Source organism: Lissotriton helveticus, chromosome 7 (assembly GCF_964261635.1).
Source record: "Lissotriton helveticus chromosome 7, aLisHel1.1, whole genome shotgun sequence".
Lineage (NCBI taxonomy): Eukaryota > Metazoa > Chordata > Amphibia > Caudata > Salamandridae > Lissotriton > Lissotriton helveticus.
Window position 1 is genome coordinate 1,003,835,643 of NC_136068.1, and position 22,539 is coordinate 1,003,858,181.

The window sequence follows — 22,539 nt, forward strand, 5'->3', positions numbered from 1 at the left end:
AGTCCCCAGGCTTCCCCCAGGCCATGTCCTTCCACATCTCCCTGCGCAGCCGCCTGCTGCCCTCCATCACTCTAACCCCCACTCTGTAACTTCCCGCCTCTGCACCCCTAGCCCTACGTGCAGGCGGCATCAGCCGGCGATGAGGTTTCATCATCCGCCCACCCTGGGAGTTAGGCAAACAACAATTTGCTTTGCAAATTAATCCAGATGTGACTACCCACCCCAGCTCCCCCCACCCGCAGCATCTGTGAGGAAAGAAGGGGCAGAGGAGGCTTCAAGGCACATGATGCATACTATCCAGGTTTGGTTTGTACACAAGGTGTTATATCCAGGTGTGGATTGTGCAGAAGGTGTAATATCGAGGTGCAATTTGTGTAGTATTGAGGGTTAGATTGTATACAAGGTCTTATATCAAGGTGTGGTTTGTACGCAACATGGTTTGTACGCAAGTTGTATTATTGAGGTGTGGTTTGTATGCACAGTGTTATATCGAGGTGTGGTTTGTATACAAGGCGCTATATCAAAATGTGGTTTGTATACAAGGCGCTATATCGAGGTGTGGTTTGTACACACAGTGGTTTATCGAGGTGTGATTTGTATACAAGGTGTATTATCGAGGTGAGGTTTGAATACAAGGCGCTATATCGAGGTGTGGTTTGTACACAAGGTGTAATATCGAGGTGTGGTTTGTATACAAGGCGCTACATATCGAGATGTGGTTTGTTCACAAGGCCCTATATCGAGATATGGTTTGTACACAACGTGTAATAGCGAGGAGTAAAATAGGAGCCCAGATTGTACACATGGTATCACCTACAATAGTAGTATAATTGAGGCAGTGACATGGGTTACTGTGGAAGATGTAAAGTAGAGGCTCTGAAATGAGCCTCAGAAGGCGTAATATGGAGGACAGGAGGGTTCAGTTAGTGGGAGAAAGGGTGTGCGGGGGGGGCAGTGGGCTGAGAACTGTTGGAGTATTTCGACCCATGGAAAAGTTGCAAGACAATGGGGGCACCAAGAATAAACTAGTCTAGAAACGTTCACAATTACTCACCCGGGCACCTAGACAATTAACATGTCTGAACAAATCTGAAAATAATAGATGAGTAAGAAATCACATAGAAACCACCATAATCAGTTGCTACCCACCACACAGACAGAAAACAGATTTGCTGTTTGGCAGGAGTGACAATGCCATCGGCACCTTTTGGACACACATATATCGGGAACCAAGAAAAGCGATAATGTATGGGGACAGGGAACTAAATTAGCCGGAAACGCCCCCTAACTGCTGGCATCTACTGTACTGGCAGCCTTATATGCCAGGCAAACAACAGAACTTTGGAATCATGCTCAGCCGTCATTAGCACGCATAAACGAGATGTGTAGCGTGGCCAGACGTAGGACGAATATAAAGGGATTCAGAAGGAAACAAGGAAGAGTGTTCAACATGGGAAAGCGAGGCAGGACTGAGGAGCAAAGGAGAGCCGACACCAGCATCAAAGAGAGAAGAGCCAGGCGGGAGAGCAGGGAGTGAGGGAAAGAGCAGAGAAGAAAAAGGGGCGCGGCAGCAGGGGGAGCATGCGACCATATGGCGCCACCATATGGGGCCGCGTGCTCCCGCAAGGAAATCACCAGACGTGCACGCGTTGCCATTGCAAGCAATGCAACGCATGCACGTTTTTGCCCTCAAAGCTGTGCCAATGGTATTAGGTCTCTCTCCAATGCAGGGCATGCGCACTGCGTAGGCAAGCCCTAAAAAGACTAAGGCTGAACAATACATTCAAAAGAGACTGCATCTTCACAGTATGTTCACTGACGTAACTCACGGTGGGCATCCAGCTTGTTTGAGTGGAGGCTGTTGTGATTGGGCATGAGGATGGCCTGAATGGCAAGAAAGACCGCCAGTTCAGGGCAACCTACTTTCAACTGGTGCTTGTAGCGTGAAGCAAGATTCCATAGACTAGTCCAGAGGAAGGATAGCAACATCCCACCTGGTGGACCATGTGGAGCTCACACTTCCCGGAGTAGATCTGCTCCGACATACAGCAGTACCTGCATCCTCGTCCTGCTCAAAGGACATTATGAGCTCTACACCAAGGACATAGAGGAAAGAAGGCACTGTACCTAAAATGTAGCAGAAACAGATAGTAAAGAGCAGTCCTTTATCTGAGAGGAGGGGGTTAAGGCCCTTGATCATAGGAGAGATAACACCCATGCCAACTACCACTGACAGTACCACTGAAATCCCGACTTAAGGCCAAAGGCCTATACACAATACTCCAAAACTCTGTCCCCAAATTACTGTGGGTACTGTTCATATTAGCAACCTTGATGACAGTACTACATTTGTTGTCTACAGTAATTGTGCATTGTGTGTATTAGCATAAAATAACTTTTTTCTTTCTAAAGCTAAACTTCTGGCTAGACCTTGTGTTAATAACGGTCACCTTATGCATGTTGAGTGCGTACTCTCCAACACCACACCAACCTCTTGAGTAACCTCGCCCTGTTTGACTTCGCTACTCTGAGGGTTATGTGCTAAATGTGTGTATTTTTGGTATCACTGATAAGGGTAAGCCCCAGGACAGAAAAGGCAAAAGGCTCGGATTGTTGCAATCTGAACCCAGTAACAATTGGCTGCCCCGGGACTCCTGAAAAAGCTCCCACACCATTCATGGACATTTTGTGTCACAAATCCAGCTAAATGGAACACTATACCTAACAGCCCAACAAGACATTAAGTATTACACTAGAAAAACTTCACATAAGGCTGGCAACGTGTATTACTGGCCACACTGGAAGTGCAACTGTTGTGGGAACACTACAGCTCAGGAGGTTTTCACCAAGACAAAACACACCATAAAGCAGAGAAAATGTGTGTGTGTAATACATTCCACAGACGAGAAATATTACATTTGAATTGATGCAAAAATATTGATTCCCACATATTATTCCCCACTTCTAAGGAGCTATCACGTAATGTTACTGGTATTCATCTGCTGCAGGAAAGCTGTGCCTATGGTGTTAATACTTAAGAATGTGAAAATACCAATGCAGTGTTCACACATCCCTGTAGTCTTGTGCGTAAAGGCGAGGCATGCTTGTGGATCTGAAAAGGTCTCACAACGGTGTTTGACACCATAAACCTAAACTCACTATTGTACAGTTTACCATCCAGAATGGCAAATGATGTATGGTTCTAAAATGGCACTAAGATCTCGGTTTTGAAACTGAATTCCTTAGAATCCGTCACTCCTACTCTAACAATTCAATTTGTTCAACCCCAACTGTACAACCTTTGTATGGAAATTCCTGCAACTGTCCTCCAAGATAAAACATCCCCTTATATTAATTTTTAGATGACAGGCCACTATATCTTATAATCTCTGAACTGACCAGCATAACCAACTGACCAGCATAACCAACTTAAACATATTCTTCAATAAATGAACACATTGGTTGAACTAATTCTCCTTAAAAGTAAGTTACTTCTCAACTCCAATGCATCTTACTCCTTCAAGAATGGTTTGACTTTGTCTCCTATCGGGCTCGCTCCCAAGCTGGTCCCCTATGCCAAATCTCCTCGATTTAGAAATTATTAAAATCCAAATAGGACTGAACCGACCACCAAGATGACAAACACTTTCTCGTTCAACTGCATCTTATGACTATGAGAAACCTTCTTTCCTTGCATCAGAGGTGAGGACAGCAATGCTTGCTTTAGTGCAGTCTCACTCGGACAGAGGAAAAGCAGTACTTGGGTGCTTGTAAGTCTTTCCAGCTCATCCACAAAACTCCTAAGAGCCATCCTGGTGCTGCAGCTAGATCTCTCACCAAAACCAAGACATAACACCTTATGACCCCATCTTAAAAGACTTGCACCTACTTCCTCTAGAAGTCAGAATTTTAATTCAAAGTAGCTTCGAACACCCACAATGCCCTTCACTCTGGCTTTGCATCTTATCTAAAGGAAAATCTCCACATGAGGTGTTGCGACAGGTCTATGAAGAACAAAACACACCTAGTATTAGAGATTCCACTAATCAATAAAAATATAAACCATGTGTTTTTGTATTGCACCCATATGGAAAATTTTACTAGAACATTTCAAACTCAATGTGGACCTTACATTCAGAAGAAACATTTAAAAAAAAACCTCATTGCCCTGTCCCCTCTTACTAGCTTCTATTATCCCTAACAAATCTTCTATAATCACCCCCAGTGTTTCTGATGTTTTAAGACTTTCCTATTGTTCAGATAGTTAATGAAAAGTAATCTACTGTCCTTGCAGCTAAGTCCAATAAATGAATACATCCATAAATACAACCCCATCCTCCCACAATTCCCTCCCTACCATTGAGGAATGCCTATCGCTTAGCTGCCTGCTGAAAGTTAGGGTGCCCTGTCAGGAGGCAACCAACCCGAGCAGTTCAGATGGGATTTTTCGGATTGCCCCAACTCGGTGTAATATGAAAGTGTCATGTCATTGCTGAAATTCTTTAAATTCCTCAGTTATCCTTCAGGGTAGTCCTGATCTGACCAATCTCCCCTTCAGTGAGACAGCACAGACAGTCAAGGTATACTCAACCAAAACCCAAACGCCAATCTGAACAAATCCAGGTAGATGATATAGTCCTCGCCACCACATGGTCGGAGGTAATGCTTCCAGACCATGCTGATAGTGGAGTTTGGCAGGAAAAGGAATCTGCACACTCACCCTACTTGAGAGACCCACAGTTTTTCAGTTGCATCAAAGGGAATGCCATGTTGCGAGGTTTACCGAGAAGGGAGAAGTGTTCCTTTTAAATTGGAGATGGCTGTTTTTCTGAAAAACTGAATTCATACTGACTTTTTGAAACAGATGATTGAAGCTCATTAAAAAACAAAAAAAACATTTATTTAATAATTTCATTTGAATGAAACAGGCTATTGAGTCAGTTGGTATATTATTTGATACACTAATTATTTGTAGGCTCCTCAAAAATACTTATGATGTATTCTTTGGGGCAATATTGAGGTTGATAGATCCAAAATAAGGCAGCAACAACTGCACTACAACAAATAGGGCCCAAGAGTGCCTCCCTCAACAGGGGTTGGAACATTGGAGGAGCCATCACCTCCTTAACAAGGACCCTGACTCTGTAAGGGTTTCTTTAGGGTTATCTTCTTCTCCATCCAACCCTAGGGTCAGCGTAAGTGCAGTATGGGCGGAATCACAGAGAGGTGACCTATATAAACCCTTCCAGAGCACCATGAAGTAGGAAAGCTCTCTTAAGGCTAGTTCCAGATGGTGGAAGCTTTTTGTGTGTGATCTCGCTTATTCCAGTGGGTAGGTGCGTGGTGGAAGATTGTGCGACAGAGATGGTCTACCAGATATCTCCCCTTACCACTATGGGAGATGTATGCATATTGTTATGTGAAACCTGCCAGTGGCTTGTACCAATTCTTTTCGCATAGGACTGCCCTTAAAAGACAATCTTCATTTCCTCACTTTCATTCCCTTCCATGGATATCAACCGGTCAGTCTCACTGAAGTAGAAATTCATATTTTTATGTAGCTTCTTCCTAAGGGTTAGGTCCTGTAGGGTACCTGGCTAAGGCCTTCAATTCAGGATCCAAGGCTTCATGTACTACAGAAACTCCACCAACCTACAATAGTCCAACAGGACACTCTCATGGTCACTTATGTTCTCAAAATCATAACCATTTTCTAAAATATTAATCCATCCACATGAAAACTGCATATAGTGGGGGCGATAAGTAAGCACATTCCCCAGCATGGTACCCTCTCCATATATCCACCATGCAGAGATCATGCAGTGCCCTCTTCTGGGTTTTACACGTGTAGTTTGGAGTCTGTTCAGGTGTCGGGCTATCTAGCGTATCCTTCATGACACAATTATCAGCTACAGGGCACAGAGTTTAAGTATCTAGGAAAGAACTGACTGTTTGTTGTCCATGGCATTAACCATACAGCGGTTAGGGCAGATACACAACTGGAAGGTAGTACATAACAAGACCCTGGGTACCACAGATCCTTGCGGCCTACCACATGAAAACAAAATAGTACCTCTACGTACATCTTAATGCTATTTTCAGATTCTTTTTTTTCCATTATGTGGGTTTCCATTAAAAAGATGATCTGTACCTTACACCTTCTTGGGCATGGCCTCACTTGTCACCTCTTCACATTTGACTGCACTCTCAACACTTAATGTAAGGATCTGAAATGTACCCAGCATAGAGAAAGCATGGCACTGTTAACATAAAACATAATATAGTATCTTGTAGGAGAACACCAGTGTGAGCATTTCCACATATTCTCCAGATCAAATAAATCCCAGACCCTCATTTCATGCAAGCTGTCATAAGGGGCCTGTAGAGTCACAGTAGTACGAGAGGCAGGTATTTTAGGCCTTCGGAGGAATAAAAACATAGTATTTCAGATATGCAATTTTGTTATTTTTGTGCCAATAAGGAGATATTCCCATGAATAATTGTTTTGCACTTATTCCAAGATCAGCAGTGGTAAAATCCCAGTTTTGCACCTCAACAAAGATTGAGCGATAATGGTTCCAGTGGATGGAGGCAGAGTGTGATGGTGGAACTATATCCAGAAGTTTAGGACACTTAGGGCACTTATTCACATGTCCAACTGCGACACAATGGCAGTCACCCGAGCTCTATTCAGGATCCTGCACGTCTCTGCTATGGTCCTTAGCCACCTCCCCAGCATCATTTCAGAGCCTGGCTACTGTTAAAACATAGGGGTCAGGTCACCACCAAGTACCCTCTGAACCAAAGTGCTGCATCCCAAATTGAACTGGACACAAGAGTCACCCCCCTCCCCACCCCCAAAAGCCTTTTGTCGACTCCACCTACATTGGGACAAAAAGCAAAGGACAGCGGTCTCTCCCCTTTGTGGGTCCCCAGGCAGGTCAGTTCTCTGGCTGGAGATGTGGAATGTAGCTACTCAGAAAGGCAGGATGAATGTCACTCAGAAAGATCAATTTTGTCTCCAAACTAAACAATGGCCTCTAATCCACACCTCTACCCAAGAAGGTTATGCGGGTTCCTCAGGAATCGGAGTCGCCTGTATTGGAGGTACTTACACCAGGCAATGCAGGATTTTTAATAGGATTTTAGAGATCCTGAAGGGAGCTCTGCCAAAGAGGTCTTCTCTTGCATAGTGTTGGGGTTAGGCCAGGTCCAAAGATTTATATCTGGAGCAAGCACAAATCTTTCTGCCACATTTTATGGGCTGGAAAAAAACGTTGCTAATTCAATTGATTGATTAAAATGTGAGGGTACTTTAGACATCTATCATTATGAAAATGGAATTAAGGCACAAAAGTAACAGATACTTTTTTAGATTTCATAGAATATGGATTGGAACTTATATAGTGCAGAAATGGCCAAAGCTCTTGGGCACTAATTAAGAACAACACATTGGATGACCATTGATCCTGTGAAAACAGATTTTATTATGCTATATTATACTTTGTACATGTGTGAAGAGAAAAGATAATATTCAGTATATTTATAAAAGAAATATGTGAAACCATTACACTATTATACATGTGTACCCTGTGTGTAGCACGAAAGCAATCTTTTCATTCCGATTAGAACCGTTTCATTGCGATTGGAACCGTTGTACTGTATTGAGTTCACTGAAGGTTGCTAGGCCCATTTAGGCATGGGAGTCATTATGTCTTGTGAAGTACATTGCACATTTTAACAAGCGAAACTTTGTGTTTAAACTTGGGAAGGGAATCGAGGTTTTGTGAAAAGAAGAAGGTTCATATTTGTCGATATGAGTGTCAAGTGATACTTGTATAGCGCACTACTCACCCGCAAGGGTCTCAAGGCGCTTGTACGAATACCGCTGTGGAACCCATCCTGGCTTTCCCTGTGAGGTGTCCACTCCTGGGCACCTCCAAGGTGGAGGCCAGGCATCCTTAGCGTTGTGGGGGCCGTTGTGGAGATTAAGCAAGCTATTGCCCAGAGTTGCAGAGTGGGACTCCATGATTGGAATAGGCACCGAGGCGAGAATTATCAGGTCCGTGGAATTTTGAGCCCAAGACCCGCCGAGGCGGGGAATTGAACCCTGGTCCCGGGCTAGACCTCTGCATCAGGGTCTGCCGCTCTAACCATTGAGTGGTATCTTACATCCAAGAACTGCCTTCACAGAGAGTGACCGCAGGTGCAGGACCAGACTCCACACGAAGACCCAAGGTGCCAAAGAAAAGAGGAGAAGTTTCTCCAGCGGAATTTGGGTGTGGGTAAACAGTCCAGAGCCTAGCCTGGTAATTTTAAGAAATATAGCGCTCCGGTCAAACCAAATGTAGGTAAAAGCCCAACAGCACTTGCCACTTGTTCACATCTTGCACGGTTTGTAGTTAATGTAAGTAGTGTATTGTTGAAGGAAAAGAGAAAAACAACTCATCAGGGTAACAGACTAAGGGGAAGAAATAGAGGTTGGGCATGTAGGAATGGGTGCCAATGGGACCCCATAATACAGATCAAGAGGGCTCCATATAAGTGCTGATATGGGAAAAATAAGCAAGAGTATTAGGACTCAAGGAACAGACCCATGAAGAATTACATTTTGGAAGAAACACGCTCTGATCTAACTGCCAGACCCCTCCATGAGCCTTTCCAGGCGTAGACTGAAGGTCTGTCGAACCCAAGGTGAGCTTGGAGTACAACTGCATAATACCATCCTCCCCCGCTCCCTCCATGAGATCAGTTAGATAAACTGAAAGAAACCCTACCCTTGTTCTCGGTTCTCTCCCCCCCCCCTCTTCCCCTCTCCATGGGAGAAGTTTCAGGTACAAGGACTGCAGACCCTTTTTCTTTTATTTTTGAGTGTGAAGAGTTATCAGGAATTAAAATGGGGGCAGATGACCTAAATGTTGTGAGCCCTTACTGAGATGGACTCCTGCCCACACTATGTACCAAAAGTATGTTAATTGCACCTGCAGGTTCTTAAAAGAGTGGGTCTGGCTCACTAACGAAGACAGAAAGAAGCCTTCTGGCACAGGATACCTTCCATATAGAAAGATTAGATCATTTACAGAAAACATTGAAAGACCTTAAAAATAAAAGATATGCCAAACAGTGGCAACGTTTCCCTCCAGTAGCATGAGGAGGCACATAGGACTAAGCATGAATCCCATGTCCAGTGCATGCAATATATACAGGAAAAGTCACAGTAACACAATCAGCCTTTTCAAAGATTATAATTCCAGATTTGTAAACCGCGATTTATCACCTCTAAGGGTATCCAGGCGCTGGAGACTGTCGGGGAGATTAACTTAGCTATTGCCCAGAGTCACATTATGCTGAGCTGAGCTGCCGCCGGCAATCAAACAGCGAGCCCCGCATTCCGGAGTCAGCTGCACTGCCACTGCGCCACATCTCTCACACAAAGATAGGTCGTGGGCTTATGATCCAACAGCTCCTCCCTAAATACTTCCTCAGATATCCTATCAAGAAGAGAAGGAAGAAACAGAGGAATCAAGGTAAGGAGGATCTACTTGACATATTACCCAAGCTGGCTGATAGGACTGGGGGTACGGCCAGAGTTGCCCCTGGAAACAGAGCAGTGTCTATGGCACTGGGGACGAACGGAGCACAAGGAGGTAACAAGTAAGTGAGCATTGCACTACTAGCAATAGGTAGCAGAGCGGGTAGGGCAGAGGTTGGTTCAACTTCGAAAGACCATTCAAGAGCACAAGTGTGTTCAGCCGGGGATTTCCACGTATCGCACCTGTGCGGAAAGTTTTCTCGACTCATCACCCACAGACCAGAACTGTCTTGGAGTGGACGCACCACTTCCCCCTACAGTCCGGAATTGATGCATCACTTTTCCTCCATGCAGCAGAACTGTTGCATCACCTCCCAGAGGACTCGGGAATTGACGCATCGCTGTTCCTCGACGCTTCCCTGCTCTGCGGCTGTTTGGCCTTGTGAGTTTTAACGCATTTACAGGTACTTCGTGTAGAATCACGCAGCCATAGTTTTCTATGGACTAAGTTCCTTGAAACCTTTAAAAAGACCTATTCTTATTACATGTATGTTGGATTTTTGTCATTTTGGTCTTGTTGAGTTTAGGTAAAGAGATTTTATTTTTCTAAACTGGTGGTGTTATCACTGTATTACTGTGTGTTTGGAGTACAAACACTTTACACATTGCCTTTGAGATAAGTCTGTCGGTTCGTGCCAGGCTAATGTGTGTATCCCCCCCCTTACCCAGACCAGAATCAAGGGTCCCTATTTGGTCACATGTACCTACCACAGCCAACTAGAGACCCCTGTATCTAACACCTGGTGTATATCTGAAGAAGAGGCCACTCCACACATTACCAAAAGGTATTTCTCACTTTCTGCCAATCTGACCTTTTCTAGTAGCTACTGGAGAAAGTGGGGAAACAAACACACACAAGCATCTTTTTACAAAAACAAAAAAGTTTCAAGTTGCTACCTGGATATCATCCTCCTTCTTGGGCAGAGGTCCACTCTGCAGAAAGCTTGGCCTGGATAGGTCTGCACGGTCCTCAGATATCCAGCTTTCCACTTGCTGGTAGGTTAGATCATGTAACCTCTGCAGCTCCACTAGTTCATCCCCTTGTACCTAAAGGGGTAAAAGTGTGGAAAGGGAGAGTTCAGGACACAGTGGATGAGTGAATAAAAAAAGCCGGTGCATGAGGCAGAAGGTAGTAGTCTGGGGGGGAAAGGTGAAACAAAGAAGTACATCAAGGAACAAAAGGAAGAATAAGAAAGTGAGAGCGGGGACGAAATTCGTATTTGTTTTAGAGAACAGACGAAAAGACAAGAGTGCAAAAGTAACAGCCAATTGAAGAAGAGAGTACCTGAGGCAGAAGACAGAGAAATTCGTATACAGGTAAAACCGATGGTGGATATTAATACGGGGATAGGTAGGGTTGGAGGGTGTAGTGGGGAAATGGTAAAAAAATTATAATAATCCCGGAAATGAAAAAAGGAAATTAGTAGCATAGCACTAAAGTGGGAGAGAAGGATGACGGCAACCATAACAGAGAAAAGAGGACAGAATGGATGTCAACATGGCACTGTCAGAAAGCGATAAGTGCCGAAGACCAGCGAACTACCTGGAGGAAGTGGCAGTGGCAGCTCAGTCAAGGAGAAAGGAGAGGGGACAGTGGACCAGAGAAAAAATAAACGAGTGAAGTGAGGAATAAGGCAAATTATAAATGAAAGCAGTGATTTAACCAGGTAATTTCTACTTAACAGAAATCGGTTCTCTATTTCTATGTAAGGCATTGAGGCACCATAGTGAAGACACAGGTAGAAAAGCATCAATATTGCAACAGCCAGAGAGCCAGACTACTGAGGAGAGCATACTACGTACAAATTACTTGATTTTTTTATGCACTACTTTAAAGCCTGTCCCTTAGCCCCCACCTCCTCCAATTTAAACTAGGCACTGGGCAAGGCTTTGCCTATTTTCCCAGTGGAAATATTTTCTTCTGATGCATTTTCCATGATGCCTTTTCCCTATATGATAATAAAAACAGCAGTTCTGACCTTTTTATCCTCCAAGTATTCGACATCTGCCGTATGGTACCCATCTCGCTGTCCTCGTTTCAGCACTCTAAAACGTCGCCTTCCCACCGTATCAACAAGGGATCGACCATCGGCCAAATACTCCAACCGAAGAATCTCCAACATACAGCCAAAGTCTGCAAAACTGGTGGAATAAAGAGAGTGGGGGGAACTGAGAAAGAGAGAAAGAAGCAGGGAGGGGACTTAGAAGCACAAGATGGTTCTGAGAAAAGAGGACTAGGAAAGAGAGGAGATAAGAGCGAGAAAGCAAAGAAAGCTGGGAACACAGCAGGTCAAGAGAGTAGTAGAAAGAAGTAGGTGAAGAATGGAGCAGATAGCGAATATGGATTGAGAGCAGATGGGTGATAACCAACAAGAGTTAATGTAAGAGCAGGGGAAGGGAAACAAAGGCGACAGAGGACTATAACGCAGAAAGCAGAGCATTAGAGAAAAGGGGAATAGAACGTTTGGAAATTAATGAGATTAGGTGAAAGAATAAGGGAGCAAGAGGAGAATGAGGGGTGAAGAGAAATTGATTTAAAAAAGTTAACTGAAGAATACTAGGGGGGGGGGATTAGAGAGGAACCTAATGAGGATTAGGGAGGAAGGGAGGAGAGAGGAAAGGAGGGGAGAGGAAAGGAGGGGAGAGGAAAGGAAAGGAGGGGAGAGGAAAGGAGGGGAGAGGAAAGGAGGGGAGAGGAGGGGAGAGGTAAGGAGGGGGGAGGAAAGGTGGGGGGATGGAAAGGGAGCGCAGAGGAAAGTATTAGAAAGAAAGGGAGGAGAGACGAAAGAATTCAGGAGGGAGGGAAATGAGGAGAACAGTAGCAGAGAGGATAAGGAGAAAAACAGAGGACCTCAATTGTGTAGGAATTAGTGGGGTGCAAGATTCAGAGAGGAGGAGACTGACAGAAAGCGAGGGTTAGAGGTGGTAAGAAAGAATTGAGGAATACAGAGGTGGGAGGGAGATGTAAGAGTGGGAAAGCGAGAAATACAGAGTAGGTAAAGATAATATTAGGAAGGGTTTGAGTGTTAGAAAAGTGGGGAGTGGTTGGGAGTAAAGGTGAAAGGGTGTGGGAAGTAGAGATCAGAATGAGTATGAATTAGTGAGACATGGCGGACAAGGCTTGTATATAATGAGGAGAGGGCCAGGAGAGTAATAATGAAAAGAGACTAAAGAAACGGCTAAGGGTGGGATGTAGGAATAATAAGGGGATTGAAAAACTGTGACAAAGAGTCAAGAGTACTGGTGGATCATCAGATAGAGAAATAAATTCAACCCTTAATGGGGCTGATATAGAAGGGAAAGTGTGTGGGTACTCAAGTACTCCTGGTGTTTCCATGAAAAGTCGTGCTGCTTTATATATATATATATCCCTGTTGGACTTGACAGTGCACAGGTCCATTGGAGGTACTCCTTGACGTTTGATAGTAAAGCCTAGACAAAGTCTACTGCACTCAAAGTGGAGGGTAGCAAATGCCCCATGTATCAGGCAATGAGATGACTGTCAGTTGATGGTAGATGAATGATAGGTGTGCAGTCCATTATACCAGTACCTCTGCAGGAGAGAATGCCTACTGTTTATTGGGTCACATTTGGCTATGCCTCCAAAACCATAGTCTTAGCAGTATCTGGACAGTGTGTGGTTTACAATGTGTGGTGGTACATGTGTTTTTCAGTATAAAACCAGGAACCAATGTGCAGAGTACATGTTGCCCATATAAGACACTGTCTATTGGCCTGCATAACAGGATAGTTCCTTTGCAATTACTTTCATACTCTGGATGACTGCATGTCCTTCATTCATGGATACCTGCCCTAAAACGGTAAGTGTCCTGAGGGGATAGGAAGATGTGCATCTATCCATTGCTAAGTCCAATACTGCCCCATCACACTGTTTTGCTCAGGGAAGTCTAGAAAGCAGAGGAACTTAGAAAAGGATGCTTGGGCCCAATTTACAAAACAGCCTGATTAATTTGAACAACCATATGCTTTGGCTGGCTGCAAAAAAGCCCAAAAAGACTACGACCAATCAAGATGCACTTCTTCCTAAATGGAAGAAGGTATCACATCTTTAGAAAAATTTCCCACTGATAAATAGTAGCCTTTTAGAGCCAGTAATGCATATTTTTGGGATGTCAAGAAGCTTCTGGACACCAGGTACAAGAGGTTCAGGAGGGACTGAATCATACTGCTGTGCTCCACTAAAAGCTGAGAACAAGCCCTATTAACTGGAGTCTACCTCTGCTTCTCTTCTACGTGGAAGAAGCTGGAGCTTTACTGCCCAGCCTGAGAACGGCTGCACCCTGACGAGGAAGACCTTGCTGTTATGCTTCCCAGAACAAATCAAGAACTGGAACACCACCAATACAGTAAAGAAGCTGCAATAATCTTTCCAGGACAGTGAAGGTCAATGGGGCTCCACGGTCCATGATTTACCACACCACAAAACAGCTTTATAGGGGGTCCTTTGATCTAAAGTTACAGACCCAAAGGAGCCCAAGAGATGATCCCATTAGCACCACTGGTTTGGGAGTAGATTCCACAGGCTAAAGATTGTTGATTCATCTTTCTAGACTGTACTATTCCCTTCTAAATATGCGGCTCGACCAAAACCTTCACTTCCAGGTACCCATTTGGTGAACTGCTGGGCCTGGTGGGTGTCAGATAATGGTTTCACTCAAGGGTCTGCTGAATTTCTTAACCACAAGCAAGCCTCTAGTGTAATAAAGATCACTCAATTCAAGGTACCCCAGGGTGTTTGTTGTGGGTGTCCTTAACCTAGCACCCAGTACTCCCGCATTTGATACAACTATCACATGAAAAGAAATCCTGCACATCCACTTAAGCCTGGGTCACTAATTGTTATGGCTAATGGTGGTGCTGGAACCTCAGAGACCCTGCGGCCTCAAGGGATACCATAAGACTGCGTTCCAAAAGGAGCCAAAGGGTCACACATTCAACCTCATATCAGGAAAACACACCAAACAGAAGTATTTAACATTGAGACAGTACAACTCGGCACACAAACAAGCAAACAAAGTTATTGAGTCATCTGCGCTGTCCATCAGTTGAATTATCTGAATACAAATGTAATGTGGATCGGTCATGTGTTTTGCCTTTGTGACTTCACAAGGACTTCCTGAAACACAAAGGCAGGGAATTTGGCATATACTCTGTAATCTTAAACTTTTGACAGCAATCAGGGTGATTCAGACTGGAAGAAGTGGTTGCCTACGTGTATAGTAACCCAATTTAGTACCGTCTAGAAAGCAAGGGGAAGTGTTTGCTGTGAATACGTTTGGATCCAGCATCTCAACTTTAAATGTCTATTGTGGGTGACCACTTGTATTTGATGTTGGACTAGTTGGAGCCCCGAGTGGCACCCGATAATCTGCCTCTGTGCTTGTGCACCGTAAGATCCAGAGTAGCCACATATATTCAAGCACAGAGACTCTTGTGAACTTGGCTTTCAAACTTGTGTGAGACACATAGGGGTTTGTGAGGCAAGTTTTAGGTTTTCAAGTAATTATGTTTGGGCCAATTTAATGGGAACACCAGCCACACAGATTCACATGCACCAAGATAAACTGGGAATTACCAAATAAATATATTGTATTTCTTGGTCAGTCACCTCTGCCCCATTGACTGGCAGGACATGTACTACAATGAAGGAAAATGCTACGTACCAGTATGCATCTGTTCTTGGCATGTAGAGCTGTAGATTCGTATACTTGTGCCTAGATCGCCATCTGGTGTTGGGCTCTGAAGTTTGCACTATGTTTTTTTGTCTTCGAAGAAGTCTTTGTTGTCACGAGATACGTGGCGATAGTGCGCATGGGCATCGACTCCATCTCCAGGTTATTTTATGCCATGAAGGGTTATGTGTAATGTATCGAAGTAAGATAGTACTGGAACAGATAGAGGCATCTGGGGAGAAGGGTGGGCGTATACGAATCTACAGCTCTACATGCCCAGAACAGATGCATACTGGTAAGTAGCATTTTCCATTCGAGGCGTAGGAGCTGTAGATCGTATACTTGTGCATAGACTATACAGCAGTTAGCTCCTTAGCGGTGGCTACCTGTATCTGTTGCAGTGGTTTGAAAAAGTGATCTTAATACAGCCTGGCCCACATTACCTTGTTGTTTTGATTGCGCATCTACACAATGGTGTTTTGTGAAAGTGTGGGGTGTAGAACAAGTTGCTGCTTTGCAGATGTCATCTAGGGGAATGTTCCCTAAGAATGCCATAGAAGCCCCTAGTTTACATGTGGAATAAGCTCTAGGGGGAACGGTTAATATGCGTTTGGCTTTAAGATATTTGGATGCATTTATCAATCCACGCTTTCGAAATGGGATCACCCTTAAGAGGTGGGGAGAAATCCACAAAGAGCGGTTTAGTTTTTCTAAAGGATTTTGTCCTTTCAATGTAATAAAGTATTGCTCTTTTAACGTCTAGCGTATGAAGAGCCCGTACTGCCACCAAGTCTGGTTGAGAGAAAAAAACTGGGAGTTCAACAGACTGGTTAAGATGGAAGGCAGAAACGACTTTACGTAAAAAGTTTGGGTTAGTTCTAAGAACCACTTTGTTATGATGTATTTGCAAAAATGGTTCTTGTATGGTTAATGCCTGAAGTTCACCAACTCTTCTAAGAGATGTGATAGCTACTAGGAAGGCTACTTTCCAAGTAAGGAACTGTAATTCGCATTTGTGTAGAGGTTCAAATGGGGGACCCACAAGTCAGGTGAGGACAACATTTAGATTCCACACCGGAGAAGGTGGAACTCTAGGTGGAATTATTCTCTTAAGTCCCTCCATAGATGCTTTGATAGCGGGTCCCCGAAACAAGGATAAGTGTTGCCTGTTTTGGAGATAAGCTGCTATTGCAGCGAGAAGTTGTCTTATAGATGTATATGCTAGGTTACATTGTTGTAGATGCAAGCGATAACAGATAATGTTCTGAATAGAAGCCTCTAGTGGATTAATGTTGTTATTTGTGCAGTAAATCACAAATCGCTTCCACTTTGCTGCGTAGCATGCTCTGGTGGTAGGACGTCTAGCTTCTTTAATGATATTCATGCAGTCTGGTGGGAGATTGAGGTAGCCAAACTCTAAGACTTCAGGTGCCAGAGCGCAAGGTTGAGTTGCCAGTGGGATCTGGATGCCTTATCTCTCCATGGTTCTGAGAAAAAAGATTGGGTGAAAGGCGTAGCTTTTGGTGCCGAACAACTGATAGTTCCAAGAGGGCTGTGGACCATGGTTGTCGGGCCCATGTTGGAGCAACTAGGATCATTGTAAGGGAATGCAGTTTGAGTTTCCGAACCACTAACGGAATGAGCAGGAGAGGCGGAAAAGCATAAGCAAATTTGCCTGACCAGTTCATCCATAGCGCATTGCCTTTGGACAATGGGTGTGGATGCCTGGACTCGAAGCTTGGACATTTTGTGTTTTGCTATGTGGCGAACAGATCTATTTCTGGGTGGTGCCATATCTGAAAGAATAGAAGAAGGACTTGAGGATGAAGTTCCCATTTGTGGATCTGCTGTCTTTGATGACTGAGCAGATCTGCAATCTGGTTGTTTACTCCTAGGAGGTGTTCTGCAAGGAGGTAGATCTTTTAAGTTATGGCCCATCTCCATATGCTTTGAGCTAGGTGTGAAAGCTGCAGAGAGTGTGTTCCCCTCCCCCCCAGTTTGTGTATGTAGTACATTGCTGTCATGTTGTCCATACAGACCAGGACAGCTTTGCCTACTAGATAGAGATGAAAGGATTTTAAAGCTATAAAAATTGCCAACAATTCCAGGTAATTTATGTGTAATTGTTTTAGCTGAGGGGTCCACAAGCCCTGAAGGGTATGGTTCCGAAGATGAGCTTCCCAGCCAGAGAGCGATGAGTCTGTTAGCACTACCTGTGGAACAATTTTCCTGTATAAGGTCATTAGCTTTGTCTTTATGTTGGTCAGGAAGATGTTGCATAAGCTTTTCAAGCTCATCATAGTGAGCTCTGTCATATCTGGCCAGCAAACCTTGAGCATTGGCAATCCCACAATAATTTGTAGCCTCTGACGCGATACGTTTTCTAGATCGTTCTATGAGTTTGGATTCCTTATCAGGAGGAGGGGTGTCGCCTGTGCTTTGTGAATTTGCCCTCTTGCTTGCATTAGACACCACAAGAGAATCTAAATGGACCGGATCATTAATGTACACTGGGTCATTGGGAGCTGCCTTATGTTTTTTTGTCTACCCTGGTGTCAAGAATCCTGGCTCTGACGGGGTCCTTAAAGACTTTCAGTGCATGTTTTAGCATGCCTTTTAACATTGGCAGGGTATGTGTGGACTTTTATGTGGGTGCAAATGTTCCCAATAAAAAGTCTTTCTCTAAAGGATCAGAGTGTAATTGCACCCCGTGGTATTGAGCAGCTCTATTAATTAGTTGCGCAAACCCAATATTGTCATCTGGTGGTGATTGCCTAGACGGAAAGAGGTCCGGTTCATTGTGTGGGTCAGGATCTGTGTTGTAATCATCCCAAGGATCTGGATTGTGTGGGATGGTATGTGCGTCATCATCCCTATCTGGATCTCCATCCCCACCCTCATCAGTATAATCATCTTCATCATCCTGTGGTTGAGGGGAAAATGTATGTTGTGGGGAGTGTGCTGGAGAAATTCGCAGATTTGGATCAGCTGGAGAAGGAGAGAGGTGGAGAAGTATTAGTGCCTATCTCCTTCCGCTTCATGGGTATTTCAGAGTCTTCTGAAGTGTCCAATCTTCTCTTTTTAGGAGGCTTGGTGACAACTTTGCCAGTTTCTGGGTCAATGTAGAGAGTTTTTTGCTTTGGATCCTAAAAATCTGGTAGAGGCTAATGTATGGGTACGAGATCCATTTTTGGTGCCGAAGACTTGGGGTCAGAATGTTGTTTAGACCGTGTCTCTGAAGCATTCTGTGGGGTCTTGGACTCCTTAGCTTTTGGTAGAGGAGTTTGTGGCTCCGAGACCTTTTTCGGCTCCGAATGCTTGTCCATGGTTTGTTTGGACGCCAAGGGCTTCGGCGTCGAGGCTGTTTTCGGTGCAGACGAAGGGCGTGGCACCTCTATGGTTTTGGACTTCGGTGCCGAATGTGATTTTTCGACACCGGAATGGGATTGGCTCGATCCCTAGCTGAAAGGCTCCTTTGGTTTCATAGCGGGGCCCAAGGGCGGGGCATCTGAAATGTATTTCCGGTGTCGACCTGAGCCCAAGGGCGAAGGTGTTACTGGAGCCTTAGGTTTGGTTTTGGTTGGGAGAGGGGTCTCGGTACTCACAGACTGCTGAGCCGGGGTGACTGTCTCGTCTACGGAGTCGTCCGCTTTGGAGACAAAGATGTCTCCTTCATCAGCTTGTTGCTCGGGCTGGAGATTGGGATCAAGCTGCTTCTGCGAGACATTTCGTGACTTCAAGCCAAACGGTCACGGATGGTTTTATGCGACCTGAAAGATGCACAGGCCTCGTAGTTCTGGTCTTCGTGCTCCGGGGAGAGGCAGAGGTTATAAACCTTGTGTAAGTCTGTGTGTGGGCACTTAGCCCCACACCCGGGTAATTTTTTGAAAGAAGTTCTTTCCATGGACTGCTGGCATGGTCGGCGCGGATAGGCCCAACGGCCCGCGTCGAAGATCGAGGATTTTACATTTCTCCAAAATAGACATAGAAAAGGAAACAGGTTCAAGAAAATACCGTAGATTGGTGAGGGATTGCGCGTCGAAAGGGGTTCGAAAACGAGACTGACCCAGAGCGCAGCAAATCACATCTGAACCCGTTGGCGGAAAAAAAACAATCTGGAGATGGAGTCGATGCCCATGCGCACTATCGTCCAAAGGAGGAGTCACCTACCTTGTGACTACAAAGACTTCTTCCAAGACTGTAGTGTAGTTCCTATCTTCCCAATAGGCTCTGCGCATTGGAATAATACCTACAGCAGTAAAGGCCTAGACCAGACGTTAACTAGGTCTACTACTGTCGATACTAGACTTAATTTTTGGGTTTGCCAGCTAAGCTCAGAGTTCGCTAGAAACTTTCTCGAATGTTCAGGAAAGAATTACCTCCCCTGATTAGACAAGAAGGGATTTAGTTTCTGACAACCATAGAACATGACAACTTTGCTCTCCCCTAATCAAGAGTCAATCTCAAGAGTCGTGTGAGCACAAGGCAATTATTTTACTCAGTCAGTACGTGCATTCTTAGTCTCATCAGAATGTAGAGAAAAGGAAGAGACGGGCGTGTTCAATAAAAAGGTGTTATTTATTGATCAGTCTCTTTTCTCATACATGAGAAATGGATCGATATTATTGCAATACTTATAGTTAAGTAAAGTGCATACATTAAAAGCAATAGTATAAAATAATACTGTAAAAACATTGATATGGTTTCTGAGCCATATGATGTTTTAAAATGATTAAGATATATTTACATACACATATACATTTGACTAAACGTACTCAACTGGTGTTTCTAAATACGCCTACCCCGTGTACCTGACCTAAGTCTAATGCGTGGGCGGGAATAGAAAGTTACAGTTTAAGTTAAGTTTGTTTTTGCCAAGTGAATAACTAAAGAATTCTCTGTGAGGGGTTATTCAGTTCTGTACCTGGAATTTAGGATGAATGAGGAATGGTATCTCTTTCTCTGCTCTCGATATTCCAGGCCGCCTGCGAGGGCTGCCCGAAAGCGCCGGTGCTGGGTCTCTCGGCTTGAGATAGCAGCGCGTCAGGAAGGCGGGGCTGCTGCCAGCGGGGTCTGCTTCTGCTCTCGGCTTCGGCAAGTGTGGCTGCTCCGTCTTGTCACCACGCGTGTGTTTGCATAGGGCAAGGTCGGCAATATTTATACCTTAAAGGTGCAGAGATTGACGTAAGGATGGACATAGGTACGTCAATAAAGATGTCATACGACTTGCTCGTTAGCACATTCTTTTGCAAAAGTTCTCTGTGAAATCAAAACAATGGCCGCACGGATTATCCAGGTTGTCATAGGTTTGATTTGTTATGAGAACGTCGTATGCCTTATCAGGGGCTGGAGGAATGTCGCTTGTGTAATTAGATCTCAAGCGTTATGACCTAATCAGATAACACGTTCCTGCGCCGTAGTGGGACTGCGTCAGATAACGGTATCTGCATCATGGGGGCTGTTCTTGCCTGATGGGCTGACTGTTAGTTAACTAGCTAGTTAGTTTAACCAGAATAGGGTCAGGAATAGGGGGATCGATTCAGAACCTATAGAAATACACGACACCCACTCCACGCTAACTATGGTCATATCTACTAATCTATGCATAGTATAACATAGTACAACATACTATAGAGTATAGTGTATACCTTACCACCCCAAAATACATAAATGCATTTTGAAATTTTCAAATATACTGAAAAATTGCAGTCATATATATTGTATGCACTTAAGCTATGAATTAAATGCAAAAGTAAACACGCATTTTTATGCATTATTGCTTATTGGTATATGAGAAATACACATGAAATGGCTCTTAATATGGCTATACAGAAAGGAAGTTCGAGACCATTTCATCACATAATAAAATATATTTGTGAACATACTAGCGGGCAGCTAAAGTCTATAAAGTATCTAAAAATAGAAATCTTAGTTCTCTAGGAATAGTTTCTTACTTTAAGCAGAAGATCAGTGTCCCAGGAAAAAATATGTAGAAAAATATTTTAGGGGCTTGCTGAAAAAAATTGCTGTCCGTGAACTGGATTGTAATTGTTCATGTGACTTTATTTTTAAAGTTGAAGGCCGAATTCAGTGAACGCCGTGTGCGAGTTTACTCAAAAGTCTCTATTTCTGTTCTGGAGAGAACATCATATCATTCAGGCTTTCGAAAAAACTGTCAACAGCTTCATGGGAAAGTTCCTCTAAGTCGGGAATAGGGGTAACCATGCATTCGTGCGCATGATTGTCTCCATTGACATTCTGATTTGCATTGCGGACAGAAGGTCGTACCTGTTCGATGCTGCTTTCATCTTGAACTTCACTACTCTTCAATCGTAGTGGTGAAGATTCCAGGAATGCCGTCATCAGGATTGGCAGCCTTTGAGGGCAGCACAAAGCGTGAACCTTGGTAGGAACCAACAGTGTATCTGCATCCACCGGCGCATCCGATTGTAGCGTCAGACAGGTGTCTAACACGCATTCTTCTCCGCATAGCAGACACCTTAGTACAGGTAAAACACACCTTTGCCACATTGGTCGAAATGATAGAAACCAAGTCATGTTTAGGTCTCTAAGCCGGGAGAGTCCCAGGATTTTTGATATCCGGTCCCGGTATCCAATGGCTAGGATCGTATCTTCCATTGTCGCGAGAGTTTGATCTGTGACATGGGTTGCCATAACGAAAAATAAGGACTAGGAATAGGATTCCTGCAATTAGTCCCAGGATCAAGGGAAGTCCGCCAAAAATCGAATGGACGAAATCTGGAAAAATACCCAGTATGGCTTTGAATGGTGTTAATGCCATCGAAAATACTGTCTTAAATACCCCTGAGATCCCATTGGTATCAGAAATATTTAAGATTTCGCTCAGGATTTCCGCAAAATGTACGGGGGAATTAGTTGATAATAATGTATGTATCTCTGCAGTCGTCCTTGCGACTTGTAGATCATACGTTTCTTTTGATGACGTGAGCCTTGTAGGCGTCTGAAGAAGCACTGTTTTCATTCTGCTTAAAGTATCTATTCGAATAGAAGTAATTTTCAAATTGGGCCATGCCCTTGCCTCCCTGTCTGGAAAGGAGCTGGGGAACAAAGAACGTCCACAGCACTTGACCTTGGCCGTCGTAGTGACTAGATAAGGAGTCCCGGGCATAAGACTACAACATCTGCGGTCTACAATAAGAATGTAACTCCCATTATAGAGTCTTTGAAAGAATGGTTCTATTTCAGTTGCAGGTGCGCCTTGCTGGTGACATG

General features: G+C 44.2%; 1 protein-coding gene across 2 annotated transcripts in view; it reads right to left on the minus strand.

Moving 5' to 3' along the window:
- Window positions 1–22,539, minus strand: part of LOC144769512 (LON peptidase N-terminal domain and RING finger protein 1-like) — a 172,059-nt gene that overhangs the window by 19,032 nt on the left and 130,488 nt on the right. For both annotated transcript variants that reach the window (XM_078653646.1, XM_078653647.1), the window contains exons 10-11: window positions 11,572–11,734; window positions 10,490–10,639 (exon numbers count right to left, since the gene is read on the minus strand). In XM_078653646.1, the coding sequence (XP_078509772.1) occupies window positions 10,490–10,639; window positions 11,572–11,734 (313 nt within the window). The remainder of the gene's footprint in view (window positions 1–10,489; window positions 10,640–11,571; window positions 11,735–22,539) is intronic.